At 36.0% G+C, this 16,334-nt stretch overlaps 1 protein-coding gene across 5 annotated transcripts; it reads left to right on the top strand.

Moving 5' to 3' along the window:
• Positions 1 to 739: 739 nt before the first annotated feature.
• On the top strand, positions 740 to 10,200 carry LOC121741784 (serine/threonine-protein phosphatase 6 regulatory subunit 3-like). 5 transcript variants are annotated; one of them, XR_006037924.1, is made up of 20 exons: positions 740 to 1,276; positions 1,892 to 1,995; positions 2,101 to 2,187; positions 2,390 to 2,465; positions 2,563 to 2,637; positions 2,725 to 2,778; positions 3,396 to 3,455; positions 3,557 to 3,673; positions 4,584 to 4,678; positions 4,760 to 4,965; positions 5,212 to 5,309; positions 5,679 to 5,782; positions 5,937 to 6,099; positions 6,364 to 6,483; positions 6,675 to 6,757; positions 7,164 to 7,302; positions 8,449 to 8,478; positions 8,644 to 8,714; positions 8,932 to 9,773; positions 9,954 to 10,200. XR_006037924.1 is itself a non-coding variant. In XM_042134690.1 (19 exons), exons 1-19 carry the CDS (start codon positions 1,238 to 1,240, stop codon positions 9,710 to 9,712), a joined length of 2,502 nt encoding a protein of 833 aa, XP_041990624.1. In that variant the 5' UTR covers positions 740 to 1,237; the 3' UTR covers positions 9,713 to 10,200. The 5 variants fall into 5 exon arrangements, 4 of the variants coding, with proteins under 4 accessions (XP_041990624.1, XP_041990625.1, XP_041990626.1 ...); XM_042134690.1 differs by having other exon boundaries at positions 8,932 to 10,200; XM_042134691.1 differs by having other exon boundaries at positions 742 to 1,276; positions 6,367 to 6,483; positions 8,932 to 10,200.
• The last annotated feature ends 6,134 nt before the right edge of the window (positions 10,201 to 16,334 follow it).

Raw genomic sequence — 16,334 nt, 5'->3', positions numbered from 1 at the left:
AAAACTTTAACGCTACTATCGTGAACTTACATATTGTATCGAATTTACCATAATTCCAATTCCCCCTATATTGAATTTTAATGTTGCACACTGATTTATGTAGGTGGATAAATCGATCAATATGAGAAAGAGAAACTAACATTATTTTTAATGAACTCAAATAATACTATTTTTGCCAAAGTCTTTGAATTACTAATTGGAGTTGAAACACACTAAAATATTCTTTTTAATTTATTTTATTGGCCGATGCAAAATGAACTTGCACCCAATATGTTTCACTATTCCCAGGTTAGTGCAAGATTCACTGTACGAATTTGGGTTCAATTAAAAAATAAAATACTTGTTTATAAAGTAATGGCCCATAAATAATAGTAGTACTAAATTTTTTCTGAAATTTGATATTTATAGCCAATTTAGAACTGTAAGGCTAATATCACCAACTTGTATTGTAGTATTGTATTGAATTTACCGTAATTCAAATTCCCCCTAAATTGAATTTAATGTTGCACCCCGAATTATGTAGGTAAATAAACCGGTCAATATAAGAAATAATATTATTTTTAATGAATGTAAATATATATCATCCGTCTATAAAAAAATAGTCACATATTTTCATTATGAGGCGTGCACAAAAATAGTTCAATCCAAAAATAGAAAGTTTATCTCAAATAATTAACACCATTCAATGCACATTTTCTCTATGCCTCTTATACTGATCCACTTTTTCTTCTACTTCATCTATGAGACTGTTTTTTTGGACAAATAAATTATTACTCTGTGCATTATTTCAATTTAAAATTTTATCTTATGATCAAATTATTAGAATCCAATAATCCAATAGTATTATTTTAATAGTAGTAGAATGTTTGATTGTAAAATTGTTGTGATTCTTTTATCTGCGTGTAGTATGCAATCAGGCGAATTCGTCTGTTTCTGTTTCAACTTTATACCTTCACTCAATTCATAAAAGAAGAAAACAACTGCAAAAATTGAAAGAAAAATGAAAAGTCTGTAGCCGCGCTTGATCTTTGCGGTTCTTTCGATCTTCAAAGTATTAGGGTTTTCAATCTCCACTGCTCCTCTCTGGCCCCGATTCCCCCGCATCCCTCGCTCTGAGTTTGAGCTAAATCCTCTATTTTCATATCCTGATTCAGTTTTTTAGCTCACAGATCTGCTCTGCGCGTCCGGTTTGCTTAGCCATCTGCCGCCACGGATACGACACGGCCGCGCAGACGCCATGTTCTGGAAGCTCACTGCTATGTCCGCCTCGTCTCCGGTGAGTAAAGAGGGGAAGTTGTTCTTTTTTTCTGCATCCATTTTTTCTTTGAGCTAATTAAATAATTAAGTCATTAAAATTGTGTTTTAATACATTTGAGCTTGAATTTTCCGTCTGACAAACTTTTGTTCATGATTTGCTTAGCACTTTACTATTTAGAATAGCTATGGAATTATTTTATCTGATTTTTTTCCCTACTTTTTCCGATTCAAGTAAAGAGTAGCTCGTGCTTTATGTCGGGACCTGGTTTAGATTTTGATGGCTGTGCTTTTGTGCTACTCTTTTTTTTTTCTGGTGTTTTACTGCCGATTGAACTCTGCAACTGCTGGTTGTGATTACACGAGGACATGCTTGAAGCTGCATCTTGTTACTTTTAGCTGTAGAAAGTGATGAACAAAGAAATAGTAACATCTATTTCAGATCATTCTAATTGTTTTTGTATTGTTGGCTTGAAAGATATAATGTCATCCATAGCTTTAGTTTACAATTAGCCCAACTTGCAGAGATATGCTTGCACATTGATATATTTCCTGCCTGCTGGCTGGCTATTTGTTATTTCTTGTTTGTTCTGTCATGGCTGACGCTAATGATGTACTGATCTGATGTTGGGTTCAGGTTGAGGCTGTGCTGGATAAGGAAAATTTTACTTTGGAAGAGCTTTTGGATGAAGAAGAGATAATCCAAGAATGCAAAGCATTGAATAGCCGTCTTATTAATTTGTATGATCAGTTGAAAGAATTCTTAGGTTTTCTTTTATGTGGAAAGAATAATCAACTGTAGATTTCTTGGTTATCTGCTTAAGTTCTTAAGTACATTTATTTCAGTTTGAGGGATAGGGCTCAGGTGGAGCAGCTACTGCACTATATTGTCAAGGAGCCTCCTGAAGATGCAGATAGCAAACAGACCTTCAAGTATGTCAATGTTGTTCAACTTCGATATCAATCATATGGTTCCATATTCTCAAGCTCAACCCAGATTCTGAAGATTCTCCCTTTTCTTCTTCTAATAATCTACTATTGTAATGAGTGTGAATGAACAATGGAGAATGTAAGACAAGTATACCAGTCATTTTTAAAAGAATTTTTGTTTTCAAACCTTGTTTTCGTCATGCAGGTTTCCTTTCATTGCCTGTGAAATTTTTACGTGTGAAATTGATGTTATCTTGAAGACTTTGGTGGATGAGGAAGAGGTGAGATCATGCTACTGTACACTGAGAAGTGCATGCTGATGTCAATTTTGAGGCTAGCACACCTAATTGTTTAATTGGATTATCTGTCTTCATGCAGCTTATGAATTTACTCTTCTCTTTTCTGGAACTAGACCGTTACCATAGTGCACCGTTGGCTGGGTATTTTAGTAAGGTTTGATTGATTATTTTTGCACAATAATTTTTTTATCAGTGGATTTTAGGAAATTACTCCACTTGCTAACTGTATGGTGCATTTCAGGTTGTGGTATGCTTAATGCTGAGGAAGACTGTTCCTCTAATGAATTATGTTAAGGTGATCCTCATAATTACTTTTGACACATTTACGTTCTTTGAGCTAGCTGGAGTGAGAAATCACTGTGTTTGTGATCTTTTGTTTCGCTAACATTTGATCTTCTCTTGGTTGGGAGGTCAGTAGGTGGAGAGTGTATCCATTGGATACTTTTTAAACTGCTTTTGCTGTTCTATAATTTGCTCAAGCCTTGTCTGTTAATTCTTTATCCTTTTTTAGTTAAGAAGTGAATGATACTTATTATCTATTTTTCGTTGACCATGAAAATCTGAATAAGCTCATTGTTGGGACTTGTATGTTGTTTATAATCTGAAATCGTTGTAATAATTTGTTACATCAGGTCTAATCCTTCCTCTATGATTGTTCTTAATGGACCAGAGTCTTAATGGCTAAAGGAAGATGCTATTATGTATTTATGAAAATGTCGGGTTGAATAATGTTTGGATTAAAGGAGCTTAGTTTTATTTCTTTAGTTTTACTGGGATGCTAAACACATTGACTGGTAAAGATATACTCCGTATAAAGTTTCTTCTGATACTTTGTGTAGCATGTCTTCCTTTTATCACTTTGGTAGAAATATTTCTTATATGTCCATATAATATACTCTGATATTCCTTCAGGCTCATCAGGATATTTTTAGACAACTGGTTGATTTGATTGGTATCACATCCATAATGGAGGTTGGTTTTGAACTGTTTGTTTCTGTACATTCTTGTTATGTCCCATAGGGCTATCTGACTAGCACATTTGGTATCTATTCTTATTTGGTTTGTTTTATCAGGTCTTAGTGCGACTTGTAGGTGGAGATGACCATCTCTACCCGAATTCTTTGGATGTGATGCAGTGGTTGGCTGACAGCAATTTGTTAGAAATGATTGTTGATAAACTTAATGACGCAGTAAGTGGATGTTTGAAGAACCTGTTGCTTTTGGCCTAAAATCATCAGAATTGATGTAGTTGTGTAGTTATAATTGCTAGGTGAATGGTGTGATCTACATATTTTTACTATGAGTACCAATGCTCACATTTAAGGATTGTTCTTGATTGCCCTCCCTCTGCTTCTCGACACCTCAAGCGCGTGCTACTTATTCCCTCCATTTCCTAAAAATAGAAACTCTTTCCTTTTTGGTCTGTTTCCTAAAAATAGAAACTCACCATTTTAGGAAATGGACCCCAAAATCCACCAACGCTAATTTCACCACTTTTCTACTCCTCTTTCTTACTTTACTCATTTTTCTCCTCCTCTCTCTTACTTTACCAATTTTGCATGAAAACACGTGCCGTTTCCAAAGTTCCTATTTTTAGGAAATGGAGGGAGTGATATTTTACTCAATATGCTATCAAATAATTGCATTGCCTCCTTTGGTTGGCAACATGATATAATCCAATGCTTGGTTGTGTTTGATTAAGTTCATATGGTCTTCTATGTTTGTACTTGCTGATGGAACTGCTAAGTCATGCTTGGTAATACCAATCTGCTGTTTATCAGGGATTGGTTGTTAAAATAATATAATGAGGAAGAACTTCATAGGTGTTCATTGCTTGTGCTATTGTGCATCTTGGGCCGATCAAACTATCCGTTACCATTCTTAAGTTGTAACTTGGATTTCACTCAGGTTTTTCATTCTTCCAGATCTTAACATGGCTTTTTCTGAGATTGAAAATATGAACTTAAAAGGACTAGGATTTACCATAATGTTTGGCTGGTTTAGCTTGTAAGTTTGAGGAATTGTTTGCTTAGTGCTCACTTCAAATAATGGCTCAGTCCTGTTTGTGCTGTCTGAAAATACAATTTCTTTGTCACCCAGAATCCTCCTGAAGTACATGCTAATGCAGCAGAAACATTATGCGCTATTACTAGGAACATGCCATCTCCTCTTGCCACTAAACTATCAAGTCCAGGGTTCGTAACTGTCAAATACATATATTTTAACCACAGACGTTTGTGTATATGCATAATCTCACTACTTTCCCTAATGTGCAGCTTCGTGGGTAGAATATTTGGTCATGCACTTGAAGACTCCTGTTCAAAATCTGCCCTTGTCAACTCTATTTCTGTTTGTATTTCACTATTGGATCCAAAAAGATCAATGCCTTCACCAGTAATTTACTCGTTCAGAAGCCAACATGTGTATGAACCACCAGTGCATGTCAATCCAGACACAGTTGGTGCTATGCTCCCCAAACTAGGTATCTAACTGTAAATTGTTGATTAAATGGATTTTATATAATGTGGTGTTTGAGGTGAAAAGAAGGAGCTGGATATAGCTCATTAGTAGTAGTTGCCTTTTGCATTTCTGAACAACACAAATTTTCTGAAGCCACTAACAAGTAACACTAACTACATTTAGGTTCTTATTTCATTCTCTATACATGTCCATGGTTTCTGATTTCCTAAAACATTTTTTGTAAGCCTGAATTTTTTTGTTTGCTCAGGAGAGCTCCTGATGCTTTTGAATGTTTCATCCGATGAGAAGGTTTTACCAGTGACATATGGTGAACTGAGGCCTCCACTTGGAAAGCATCGATTGAAGGTTAGCTAACATGTTCTTGTGGCTTTCTCATTACCTTTTCTTCCCTACCCTGCATTTGCAATCACATTAGATTATGAGATCATCCCAAAGTTGCGTGACTACTTTTTACTGTAATAATTAATTGAATATAGAAGCCAGCGCAGTATTATTGTGGGGGTAACAAGCCAATACTACTGCTTTTGTACAATAATTCAATAATTCTATCTTGATGCGTGGGCTCTAGTTTTCTACTCTTTTTTACATCAATATAATACTATGAGATATAACGTGCACAATTCATTTAGAAATGTAGGAAAATTGTATACTTTGCCGTTGGCGTGACTCTGCTTCCGTCCTCAACTTTATTATCACTGTGGTACCTGATTTCAGGTTGTGGAATTCCTTGCTGTGCTGCTAAAAACTGGCAATGAAGTGGCAGAGAAGGAACTGGTCAGCTCTGGGGCAATTCACAGAGTCATTGATCTCTTTTTCAAGTAGGACTTTTCATTTTCTACTACTACTTAGCTTATTCCTTCATAGTTATATTATGTTAAGAAGCAAAGTATGGCCATAATGGAGCTCTGTGTCTCTACATTTGAAGATGTATTGCCTTATCCTCTCTCCAATTATCCTCTTTTTCTGGTGCAGGTACCCATACAATAATGCTTTACATCATCACGTGGAGAGCATTTTATATTCATGCTTGGAAAGCAAACGTAATGCCATTATTGATCATCTTCTTGTCGACTGTAGTTTGGTACCAAAGATTCTTAAAGCTGAGAAAAATTCAACACTTGGTGAACTGAATCAGGTAAACTTTCCCGAATTAGTGTCTGATTGTTCATGCGTGCATGTCTTTTGTGTAGACTGTTCTGTTCATTCAAGAACTGGAAAGCTGAGAATGTTAGTAGTGTGGTTCAGGAAGCCAGATAATATAATCTGGATACAATGATGTTCTCTTACTTTTGCATTCTGTTTAATATGATCGATTGATTGATTGTCGTGCACAATCACAAAGCTTGTGCTTACCATTTTTCTATTCTTCTTTGAGTTTTGACATGTAGTTGTGGTTTAGCAGCCAACTGTGCCAGCATCCGGAAGATATGCTCCTCGAGCAGGATACTTTGGGCACTTGACACGTATATCAAATAAATTAATTCAGATGGGAAATGATGAAATTCAAAAGCATCTCCAGGTTAGCTACAAGTTCAAAATTCCTCCAATATTGAAATTGATGGCAGTTCCTGCTTCTTATATATATCTAAGGTGCATAGATTATTCTAATAAAACCTTGATTTTTGTTTAGTAAGGTAGTATGCAAACATGTTTCCTATGTTTCTCAATTTGATTATCATAGGTTTATGATATATTTCGTATGCTTTTCAGGAAAACAGTGAGTGGAATGAGTGGCAGACTACTATCTTACAGGAGCGTAACATAGTGGAGAATGTTCACCGGTGGGCTTGTGGGTATGCATTCTCTCCTTTCTCCCCCAATGGGCATGAACAGATTGTGATGGTTGCAGGTGTTTATTAATGTTATCTTATTGCTACCAAAGTTTAGTCAGTAGTGAAACATGTTCCAAATTTTAGTCTTTGATAAATTTGCTGAGGAGTCAGAATAAGGACGAAGCTCACAAGTACATAGTGATAGTAAAGTTTTTTTTACGTTCCTGCCTCTGATATTGATTTTAACAGACTAGCTGTGTGGTTGATGGTGTGGGTGGTGTTCAATTTTATCTTTTGATCACTGTGTTTATTAATATTTGGGTTATCGCAAATCCTTTATTTCCCTCTCCACATGGCAATGACGGCATGTTTTTTCAACCCTATTAGACTTTAAATCCTGAAAATTATAACTATCTCTTCTTTGCAGCCGGCCACCTGCACTTCAAGACAGGACCAGGGATAGTGATGAGGAAGATGTTCATGACAGGGATTATGATGTTGCAGCATTGGCAAATAATTTGAGCCAAGCATTTAGATACAACATATATGATAATGATAATGCCGAGGTAACTTGATAGAGATTGTTGATTATTAATTATTAAGTTATTTGTTTCTTTGAGGAGTTGAGTTGTAAGAGGTCTTTAGATTCAGCTTTTATCTGATAGAGTTCGGATTAGTAGTCAGCTTTTATCTGTTAGTGTCAGATTAGGGGTTGAGTTGTGCAAATCCTGCCCCCACCTCCACTTCCTGATATGGTGACTGACTCTGCCGCCTCCACCTCCACTTCCTGATATGGTGACTGACTCTGCCGCCTCCACCTCAACCTCCTGTTTCCGTGATAACGCCTTAATTTTCTTGACGGAGTGCTTCTATCCCGACAAATCTTCTTATTGCTGCCTCTCTTACTACAAGGACGTTCCTTCCACTAAGGGGCGCTCCTCTTCCAACAAATTCCTCTGCCTCAACAAGGATCTACGACAGCTTTGCTCATTGCGACTGGAAGGAATTGAGTCAACTAAGGAGTTCTTCACTGCCATACACTTGCAAACAACATACAACTTCTCCTGGGCTCACTGTGCAGCAAAGGGGAATCTGTTTTTTTAGGGTAGAAATAGCTTGAAGCCATGGCCGATTTGGGATGTCTTATACTTTCATAGCTTTGGAGCAGTTAATAGATATCATTGATTATTAATTGGTAATCACTCCCTCCATCCCATTCAATATGTCGACCTTTCCTTAATAGTTTGTCGCAACCAAGATGTCCTCTTTCCATATTTGGAGTAAACTTTCTCTCTTCTCTCTCATTAAAATCCTGTGCCATTCAAAGGAGTATTAGTTATTTGTTTCGTTGAGGAGACGAGTTGTTAGAGTCAGCTTTATCTGTTAGAGTTAGTCGGACTGGAGTCAAATAAGTAGTTTTAGCCTTGGATTTTGGGACATTTTGTATGAGGATTTTCTGTTCAGTTCTATACTTCTATTCATTTTTCTAGGTTTTTTGTTCTGTTCTAATTGCCTTAACTCTAGCATAACTGCCAACAATTAGTATAAAGAAACCTGAATTTAACTCTCCATGTATGAAGATATCTTTTTCCAAGCACAAATAAACTGTATAAGACATTCATCAATAATTATTGCAAGCATTTAGATGGAGCAAATGCGATAATTTTCTCCATGCATGAAGATACCCACTGATCTGTGTATTCCTTGTGCAGGGAAATGGATCTATTGATCGCGACGATGAGGTAGTGTGGCCTCCTATTTTACTTGATTGCAAAACTTCTAATAAAATGTCATTTTTATTCACATTCCTTTATTTTGGAGAACAACCATGCTGGTTATTTTTGGCAGTATTGATCCTTATTTAAATTGCCTGAGTGTTGACCCATTAAATTTGATGAAATTTCTAGGATGTTTACTTCGACGACGAGTCTGCAGAAGTTGTAATTTCATCCTTAAGGTTGGGTGACGACCAAGGGAGGTGAGTTCTGTCAGTTCACTTTTCTGAATAAAATTTGCGTGCAGAAATTGAATAGTTTGACTTCTAGGGTCTGTCTGTTGGTATTCTGATGAGGTATTAGTGTAACATTTCATAGCAGAATGCCAGATGGCAAAATAAAAGTGAGTTTTGTTAGAATGGCTTCAAGATTATAGGCACATCTCATTGTTATGTGATGTTTCTTATTGTTTCTATGCAGCAGTTTGTTCGCAAATTCCAACTGGTTTGCGTTCCAAGATGACCAATCTGGTGGTAATGATCTTAAGTTCAATGGTACATCTAATGGTAGTGACAACAGTGCTGATGATGAGGTAGTGGTAGGAGAGATTGAGGAATCATCAGCAAGTAAAACTTCTAGCAATGGCTCATCTGCTACCACAAATCCTTTTGTTGATGAGCTCATTGTAAACAACTCTAGTGGTGTAGAGTCAATGAATGAGAGAACTGGTGACCTGAGTTTCTTTCAATTTGAAGCACCAGAATATGAGGATCCATTTGAAGACAGGCCAATGCCTGAATGGGTAGCATGGGGCGAAGTTTCAGCAGACCTTCAAGTTGGTGGCTCTAGCCTGAACCCCTTTGAAGATGAAGGCGGCACGACAGACAACAATGTGCATTTGGTAGAGGCCAGTAATGCTTCGATAAGTACCACTTCAAGTGGAGGAGGCGCCCTACCAAATGGGAAATCCAGTTGTGCTGATTCCCAAGAGTCAGATATGTTTGATTGTAGTGAGAGGAGTGTTGCTGCACCATCTTTGTTCGAAGAGGATGTTGAGTTTGTTGGTGTGGAGATAGAAGGTACACAAAAAGCTACGGAGCATGCTCTCAAGGAAGGAATTGTAGGGGAAGCTGGGCCCTTGAAAAGGAATATCATACCAACAAAACCAGGGGAGTCGGATGATGGCAGTGCTGGTGTTAAAAAGGAATTCAACGATTCTAACTATTGGAGTGTTGATCAGGAAGTTGTGGTGTCGGAATAAGATATAATCAACCTCGACCGGAATGATGGAGGAGTTATGCCGCTGCCATTGGTACAGTACGGTATGACTGACATGATGCTGCGTAGTTGTGTCTGGACTATTTAATTGAGGGCTGGTTCAGTTTTGACAAAGTATTCTGGGGGCATTTGACGTTTGCATTTGCTTACTATGAAAGATGATTAGTTGTGTAAAATGAAATATCAAGTGATTTTTTTCACCTTAGTGAATGCGTTGTTTGCAGAGATGAGACGGTGTGAATCAAGGGGTGGTTAGATCATCAAAATGAATCAGTAAACCTTTTCATTTCATACTCTACGTTCATCATCTTCAAACTGAGGCCTACTCGTCAAATCCTTCGTCGCCAAGAAGTGGAATGAGATGTTAAACGAATGTGAAAATTTTCTTTTCCTATAAATGTTATATCTTTGTAATTTTTAGACAGATTCATGTTTTTTGATTAATCACCATTATTTGGATAATTTTGATCACAGGTGGAGTACTATATTTTCCTCATATAATCCTCGGTCAGAATTTCAGATAAAAATTAAGGAACACAAATTTAGCTAGTTAAAAGGAAAGATAGGTGATAAAATAAATAATTCAAGAGAGTAAAGTTAGATTTAAAGATATTAAATATATTGTTGTAAATAACTCAATCTTGAGAAATACGAGTCGAATTTTATTTTGAGGAGATTAAATATATTGAATTTAACTCCACTTATACTTACTCGGTTTTGTGTGGACCGGCCCGGATCAGATTCCACCTTTCCGCGTTAGAATTTGAATAAATAGGAAGAAAAGCGGCCAGAATTCCACATTCTAGGGTTTGCAGAGCAAGTGTAAACATGATTGAGGTGGTATTGAACGATCGACTGGGGAAGAAGGTCCGGGTCAAGTGCAACGACGACGACACGATCGGCGACCTTAAGAAGCTTGTGGCGGCGCAGACGGGGACTCGCGCCGACAAGATCAGAATCCAGAAATGGTACACCGTCTACAAGGACCATATCACCCTCAAGGACTACGAGATCCACGACGGAATGGGCCTTGAGCTCTATTACAACTAGTCCCCATTCCTCTCTGGTAACCCCGCCCCCTATTCTCTCTTAGTTGCCGTTGATTCGGTTCAGAATTTCAATCGTGATTTTCCTCTTTCTTGTTTGAATCTTACTGCGTTGCGTTGCGGCTGTCTACGATTATGCTAAACATGGCCTAGTTTACTAGATGCAGTAGCTACTGTTTGTGTGTGCTTGTGTTGGAATTTGGAAGCTTATCGAATTTAACATTTCCATTGATGAATAGGGAGTGTGATTAGAGTACTTTCCGAAACTACCTGTTGCCAAATTCTGTCCGAGGCTGTATCTACCAATATCCGTTAAAGATTATTCACCAAGAGAGTTAGGGGGCGTTTGCTTTAAGTGCTAGGATAGCTTCATAAAGCATATGATTGAATATTTAGAGGATAAGATGATCAACCAAGTTAAAAATTAATCAATCCATCAGGGTAAACACTAGAATAGCTTGAACTCTTTTTTTGCCCCCGGCCCCCTTAGGGTTTTCTAGCATCATTTTGGATTGGAAGTTTAATGCATGCCTTGCCTATGCTGGGTTCGTTATGCTGTGTAATAGTTCTATCTTTGTTTGAAATCACATATTCTGGGTTTGGTAGGGAATAGGGTGATACATGCACGACTGATGGGGACGTGTACGTGCATGTATCCTATCTTAGCTAAATGTAGGAGGTAATATCATGAATAAAGGCACGTGCTATATCCGAATCAGCAAGGGATGAGGTGGCATGGAGGAAGGAAGGGACGTCAAGGTGGTTATTAACGGACGTGAGGAAGGGTGACGGAGGAGGCATCTATAAAAGGAGGGGACCACTACCAAATCATGTTGATTGTGTGATTAGCTTGGGCCTAAGGATCTGTGATCCGAAGGATAGTTCTCTGCATATTTCCTTTCGCAATTCTCATTTTCCAGTGTAATTCTGTTCTTATTAGTTGCAATACAATATCGATTCCCCTTAGTTCTCTGTTTCATTGATAATCGGGTGTGAGAGGGGTGAGTTGAGTGTTATTCGACGGTGTTGAGTGATTTGCAGGTGAACTCCGGTCATACCCTTATCATAGGGATGTTGAATACCAAATGACTTGGTTAGTGCTGGTTTAGAACACAGTTAGATTTCAAATTTTCATATCACCACTGTAATTCTCCTCTTTGAATGAACTGCCCTACACGCAAAACAAAATTTCTTGTGCGGTTGTGCCTATGAGGTCTGATGTATATGCTTTTAGTACTGTTATTTTTTCTTATAATCCCACAATTTGGAAATCTATCATCAAACTAATATGTCAGGAATGCATGCTCTATGGTAGGGCTATCCAATCTGATATCGGGTATTACTTGACCCAATCTGAATATTATCGGGTATCATGTTACCCGATTACCTGTTTGGATAACTCAAATTAAATAATTACAATTAATTTAGCTCAATGTTATCAAATAGCGGATATGGCGCTGCCATGGCACCGCCATATCCGCCATTGTGTGTACTGCATTTAGGAATGGGGCATTATGCAAGAAACATGAAGGTTTGAGTTGTATTTTATGCTATATTAATTGTTTTAAGAGTTTTAGATGTTAATTTTTATTATTTTCTAAATTTTGAATTACATATCAATATATAAGTATTATTTTATTTATTTAATTATTGACCACCATATCCGGCATACTCAATACACCATATCCCTGTGGCGGTTTTTAGGCGAACCGCCATAAGCTGCCATAAGAGATTGATAACATTGATTTAGCTTAGGATTTTAGTAGTATGTTAGAAGAAAGTCGATGTCCCCATCCCATTTCTGCCTCTCGCTTACATCTGTAGGCTCTCCCCCATCCCCCTCACGACTCATGAGACACCACCTCCAACCGCCGCAGCTTCGACCTGAGAGAGGCTTACGCCGCCTCGATCTGAAAATGCTGCTTCGACTGCAAGGGATTAATTGGCCATGAGACTGAATTCAGTTCAGTTCTGTCCTGTTCATTTTCTTTTCTTCTATACATGTGAAGAGTGAAGTGGTAGTGAGAGAAAGCTGAAGAGAAGAGATACGAAAAGGTTTTTGATTTTCAGGATTTTGAAATTTTGGGCGATTTTGCTTTGCATCAAAGTTGCAGTAGACGTTGAACTATAATTACTAGAAATGAGAAATCCAAAGCACTGGTACATCAAAGCCTAATATATCCCAAATTTGGTGTGATTTTAATTTTGCTTGGATATGGGAAATTTGGGTGATTTTGGTTTCCAAATAACAAAATTGGAATTTCATGGATTCGGGTACCCAATTTCGGGTATCGCATACCCGAACATATTTTCGGGTTTGTGTTCGAGTGTGCATAGGGACTTTATATTTTCGGGCCGGGTACTTGCTGATACCCATTCGGACAGCCCTACAGTCTATGGTTTAGATGAACTTATATACTCGATTAATTTGCTAAATTATTGCGCGACTGTGTTGTTATTGCTTTATTTTCTTGTAGGACTTGATTGAGATAGTAATTGTCTCGGTGTTTGGTGCTGCAGGATAGACAGGGATGAGGGATATATATTTCTCCAGCTCTGCACTTGAAGAATGAATGGAGGTTATCATCATGTATATTTTCTAAGCTTTTGAGGCTATTACTCTTTAAAAATGTATAAATTGATGACCATGTGTACCAATCCTATTACGCAAGTATTGCCCTTGACTATACCTTGTATTCAATCAAGATTTGATGCGACTCATTTGGTATATTAGTACCATAAATGACATGTGATTGGTGTGTTAGTTTTCTTTATCAATGATATTCTGTCTTAGTGTCCATTTTTCTGCATTTTATTAACTGTAGTTAAACTAAGCCTATCCTGCTTTCGCTGAGAGAAGTTAGTTTGCCTTGGATTTAATAGCAACTACACAAATTGCAATACGTCTTAGACACTAGCATTTCGTAAGCATAATTTGGGCCACTGGTTGTTTCGGCCCAACATTACTTTCAAGCTTTTTTGGTTTTTTTGAGTTGGGCTAATTCTTGAATTTACAAATATCACATAGAGGCCCAAAATGTCCATGCTATTGAATTTAACTTGAAGAGGGAACATCTTTTTAGGTCCATAAACTTTGCTAAAGTATCATTTTAGATCCGTAAATTTTGAAAATATCATTTTAGGTCCATCAACTACAAGTTAATATTATTTGATGTATTTTGAACTTTTTTCGGAAGAAAATGCCCTTAAGGCCTTCAAAGGGCAACTTGAACAATTCTTTCTCCACTCATCTTGACGGAAAATTTTTATATTTAAATTCAATTTGAATGGTAATTGATCTCCATTTTGAAATTTATATAAATAATACTCCAAATGACAATATAAATTAATATAGCTATCTAATTCCAAAATAAATAAACTAAATATAATTCACAAATCACATATAGTAAGTTCCTAAAATGCAGTTTAGATTAAAAAAATAAAATAAAGTATCAAGTCCCAACTCACTATCCCTAAATAATTGGTCATCTAATAATTGAAAAATTAACACATATTTTTAAGACAAATTTTAATTATATTTAAATTCAATTTGGATTGTAATTGAATCAAATAGTAGTAAAAAAAATTGTTGGACTCTAGGTCTTTGACGCAAGATGAGTGGCGAAAGAATTGTCCAAATTGTCCTTTGAAGGCCTTAAGGGTATTTTCGTCAGGATAAAGTTCAAAATACCTCAAATGATATTAACTTGTAGTTGACGGACCTAAAATGATACTTTGACAAAATTCATGGACCTAAAAAGAGGTTCCCTCCAACTTGAATTATGGAAAATGTGCACTAATTTTGGTAGGGGCTCAGATTGTTGAAAAATGAAACACTAGGTTTAGGAATTAAGTGTAGTAGCTTAGAAATAAAATGCATGTTCATTATTATATGTGGCTAGTTTGGTCCTCACTACTCTGATTAATACTACTTTTTAGCTTATTGAGGGACTGAAACCTTTGAAAATGGTGTAACATTGCTCCAGTACTCATCTGAATTTTAATGGCTTTTATTGATTTAATAGGTAAAAGATACATTTCAGACCGTGAGTTATTTCCTGACAACATTAAAACTATACTCCTCAATGACAATTATTGAATAATGTACGACGAATAAATCCAATTTATTTGTTTGATAAGATGCTTCACTTCTAACTAGTAAATTCAAATTTCAAATAATCTTGGATGTGTTTGAGATCTATTTCAAAATAAAAATAATGTGTGTTATTTTATGTTCTTAAAGGTTATGCTTAAAAAGTTCCTAATCAAGCGTGATTACCCTAATAACTTCATTTTATCAGTGATGCAAATATATTTCTTCAAATGTCAAATGGTTGCGGAAAACTTATAAATTTAAGAGTGTTTTTAAATAATAAATTAAAATGATAATTTCTTCATGGATAATTAATAATCAAAATGATAGTTTTTGTGACGTCCCTAACCCGAAACATGCATCATTTTGCATATTAACATATTTATTTTAATTAATTATATGTGTCATGGAATATTAAGTGGATACCATAGATAGTAATATTTAAGGTTATGATTCTTGAAAAGAAAAATATATATAGTAATAAAATCAATTACGTATATTATGTAATATTGCTTTAAATACTAAATAGTTATTCTAAATGCATGTATATGTGTAATAATGTGTGCATGTATTTATATATGTATACGTACTAACAGCCTAACTAAATTTCTTTATGTATTTGTTTTAATATTATTTTACTATGACTTTTGTTTACCCTTGTTTGTATAATTAATTATAGCTAAGATAGATGTAATATTCTATTTTAACTTCAAGAATGTGAATCCATTTAACAAAAGGTGAGTATAGGGCGTGTAAAATTTTATTAAACTACACGTATATAATGTGTATGTAAAGTAGATAAACGTGACCTTGTAAATTAGCTCTATTTGTATTTATTTATATAATCTAAAATAATAAGTTTATTTTTAAATAAATATGTATAGGAGAGGGCACGTGTAATTCCATGAATTACTGCATGTCTAGTGTCCTGGTGGATTAGTTGAAACCATATACAAGTGGATTAATTAGCCGCCATTAGTATGCTCACATATATATACACATATGAGAGAAAAGGGTGTAAATTAGAAAAAGAAAAGGGACGAACGGGAGAGCGGAAAGTACATGGTTTGAGAAGAGTAGATTCATGAGATAAACGTATGCGTACATATTTTATGTTACAATTGATCACCAACTATGTACTTATGTATATTTGCATATTTAACCGATCAAAATCTTGCAATTCATATTAATAGGATCGAGGGTGGTAAATTAGAAGACAATCGGGAGTTTGAATTATTAAGCATGTTTAGACAGTTAAAACTTTGGTTTAATAATTTTTATAATAACTCTGATGGGTCTAGCGGTTTCCTGATTTTTATGGAGAATTTAGGAGTTCGTCTACTGTATGTATAAATTGTTTGAACCATATGATCATAAACTGTCAAAATTCAGCTGCCTTATTTTCGTACGTTTTATTAGAATTATTCTGGGTACTTGAACTAGAGATAAAATCGAATAGATAATTT

Source organism: Salvia splendens, chromosome 7, assembly GCF_004379255.2.
Source record: "Salvia splendens isolate huo1 chromosome 7, SspV2, whole genome shotgun sequence".
NCBI classification, from domain to species: Eukaryota; Viridiplantae; Streptophyta; class Magnoliopsida; order Lamiales; family Lamiaceae; genus Salvia; species Salvia splendens.
Note: the sequence above shows the minus strand (reverse complement) of the source record. Positions and strands in the feature narration are given on the sequence as shown.

What these genes read in the sequence shown, in the direction of transcription:
- LOC121741784 (XM_042134690.1), top strand. Translation starts at nt 1,238, where the DNA reads ATGTTCTGGAAGCTCACTGCTATGTCCGCCTCGTCTCCG. An exon ending in GTCATTGATCTCTTTTTCAA is followed by an intron (nt 5,783 to 5,936) that starts GTAGGACTTTTC and finishes TTTCTGGTGCAG; the next exon opens with GTACCCATACAATAATGCTT. An exon ending in CACTTGGTGAACTGAATCAG is followed by an intron (nt 6,100 to 6,363) that starts GTAAACTTTCCC and finishes GTTGTGGTTTAG; the next exon opens with CAGCCAACTGTGCCAGCATC.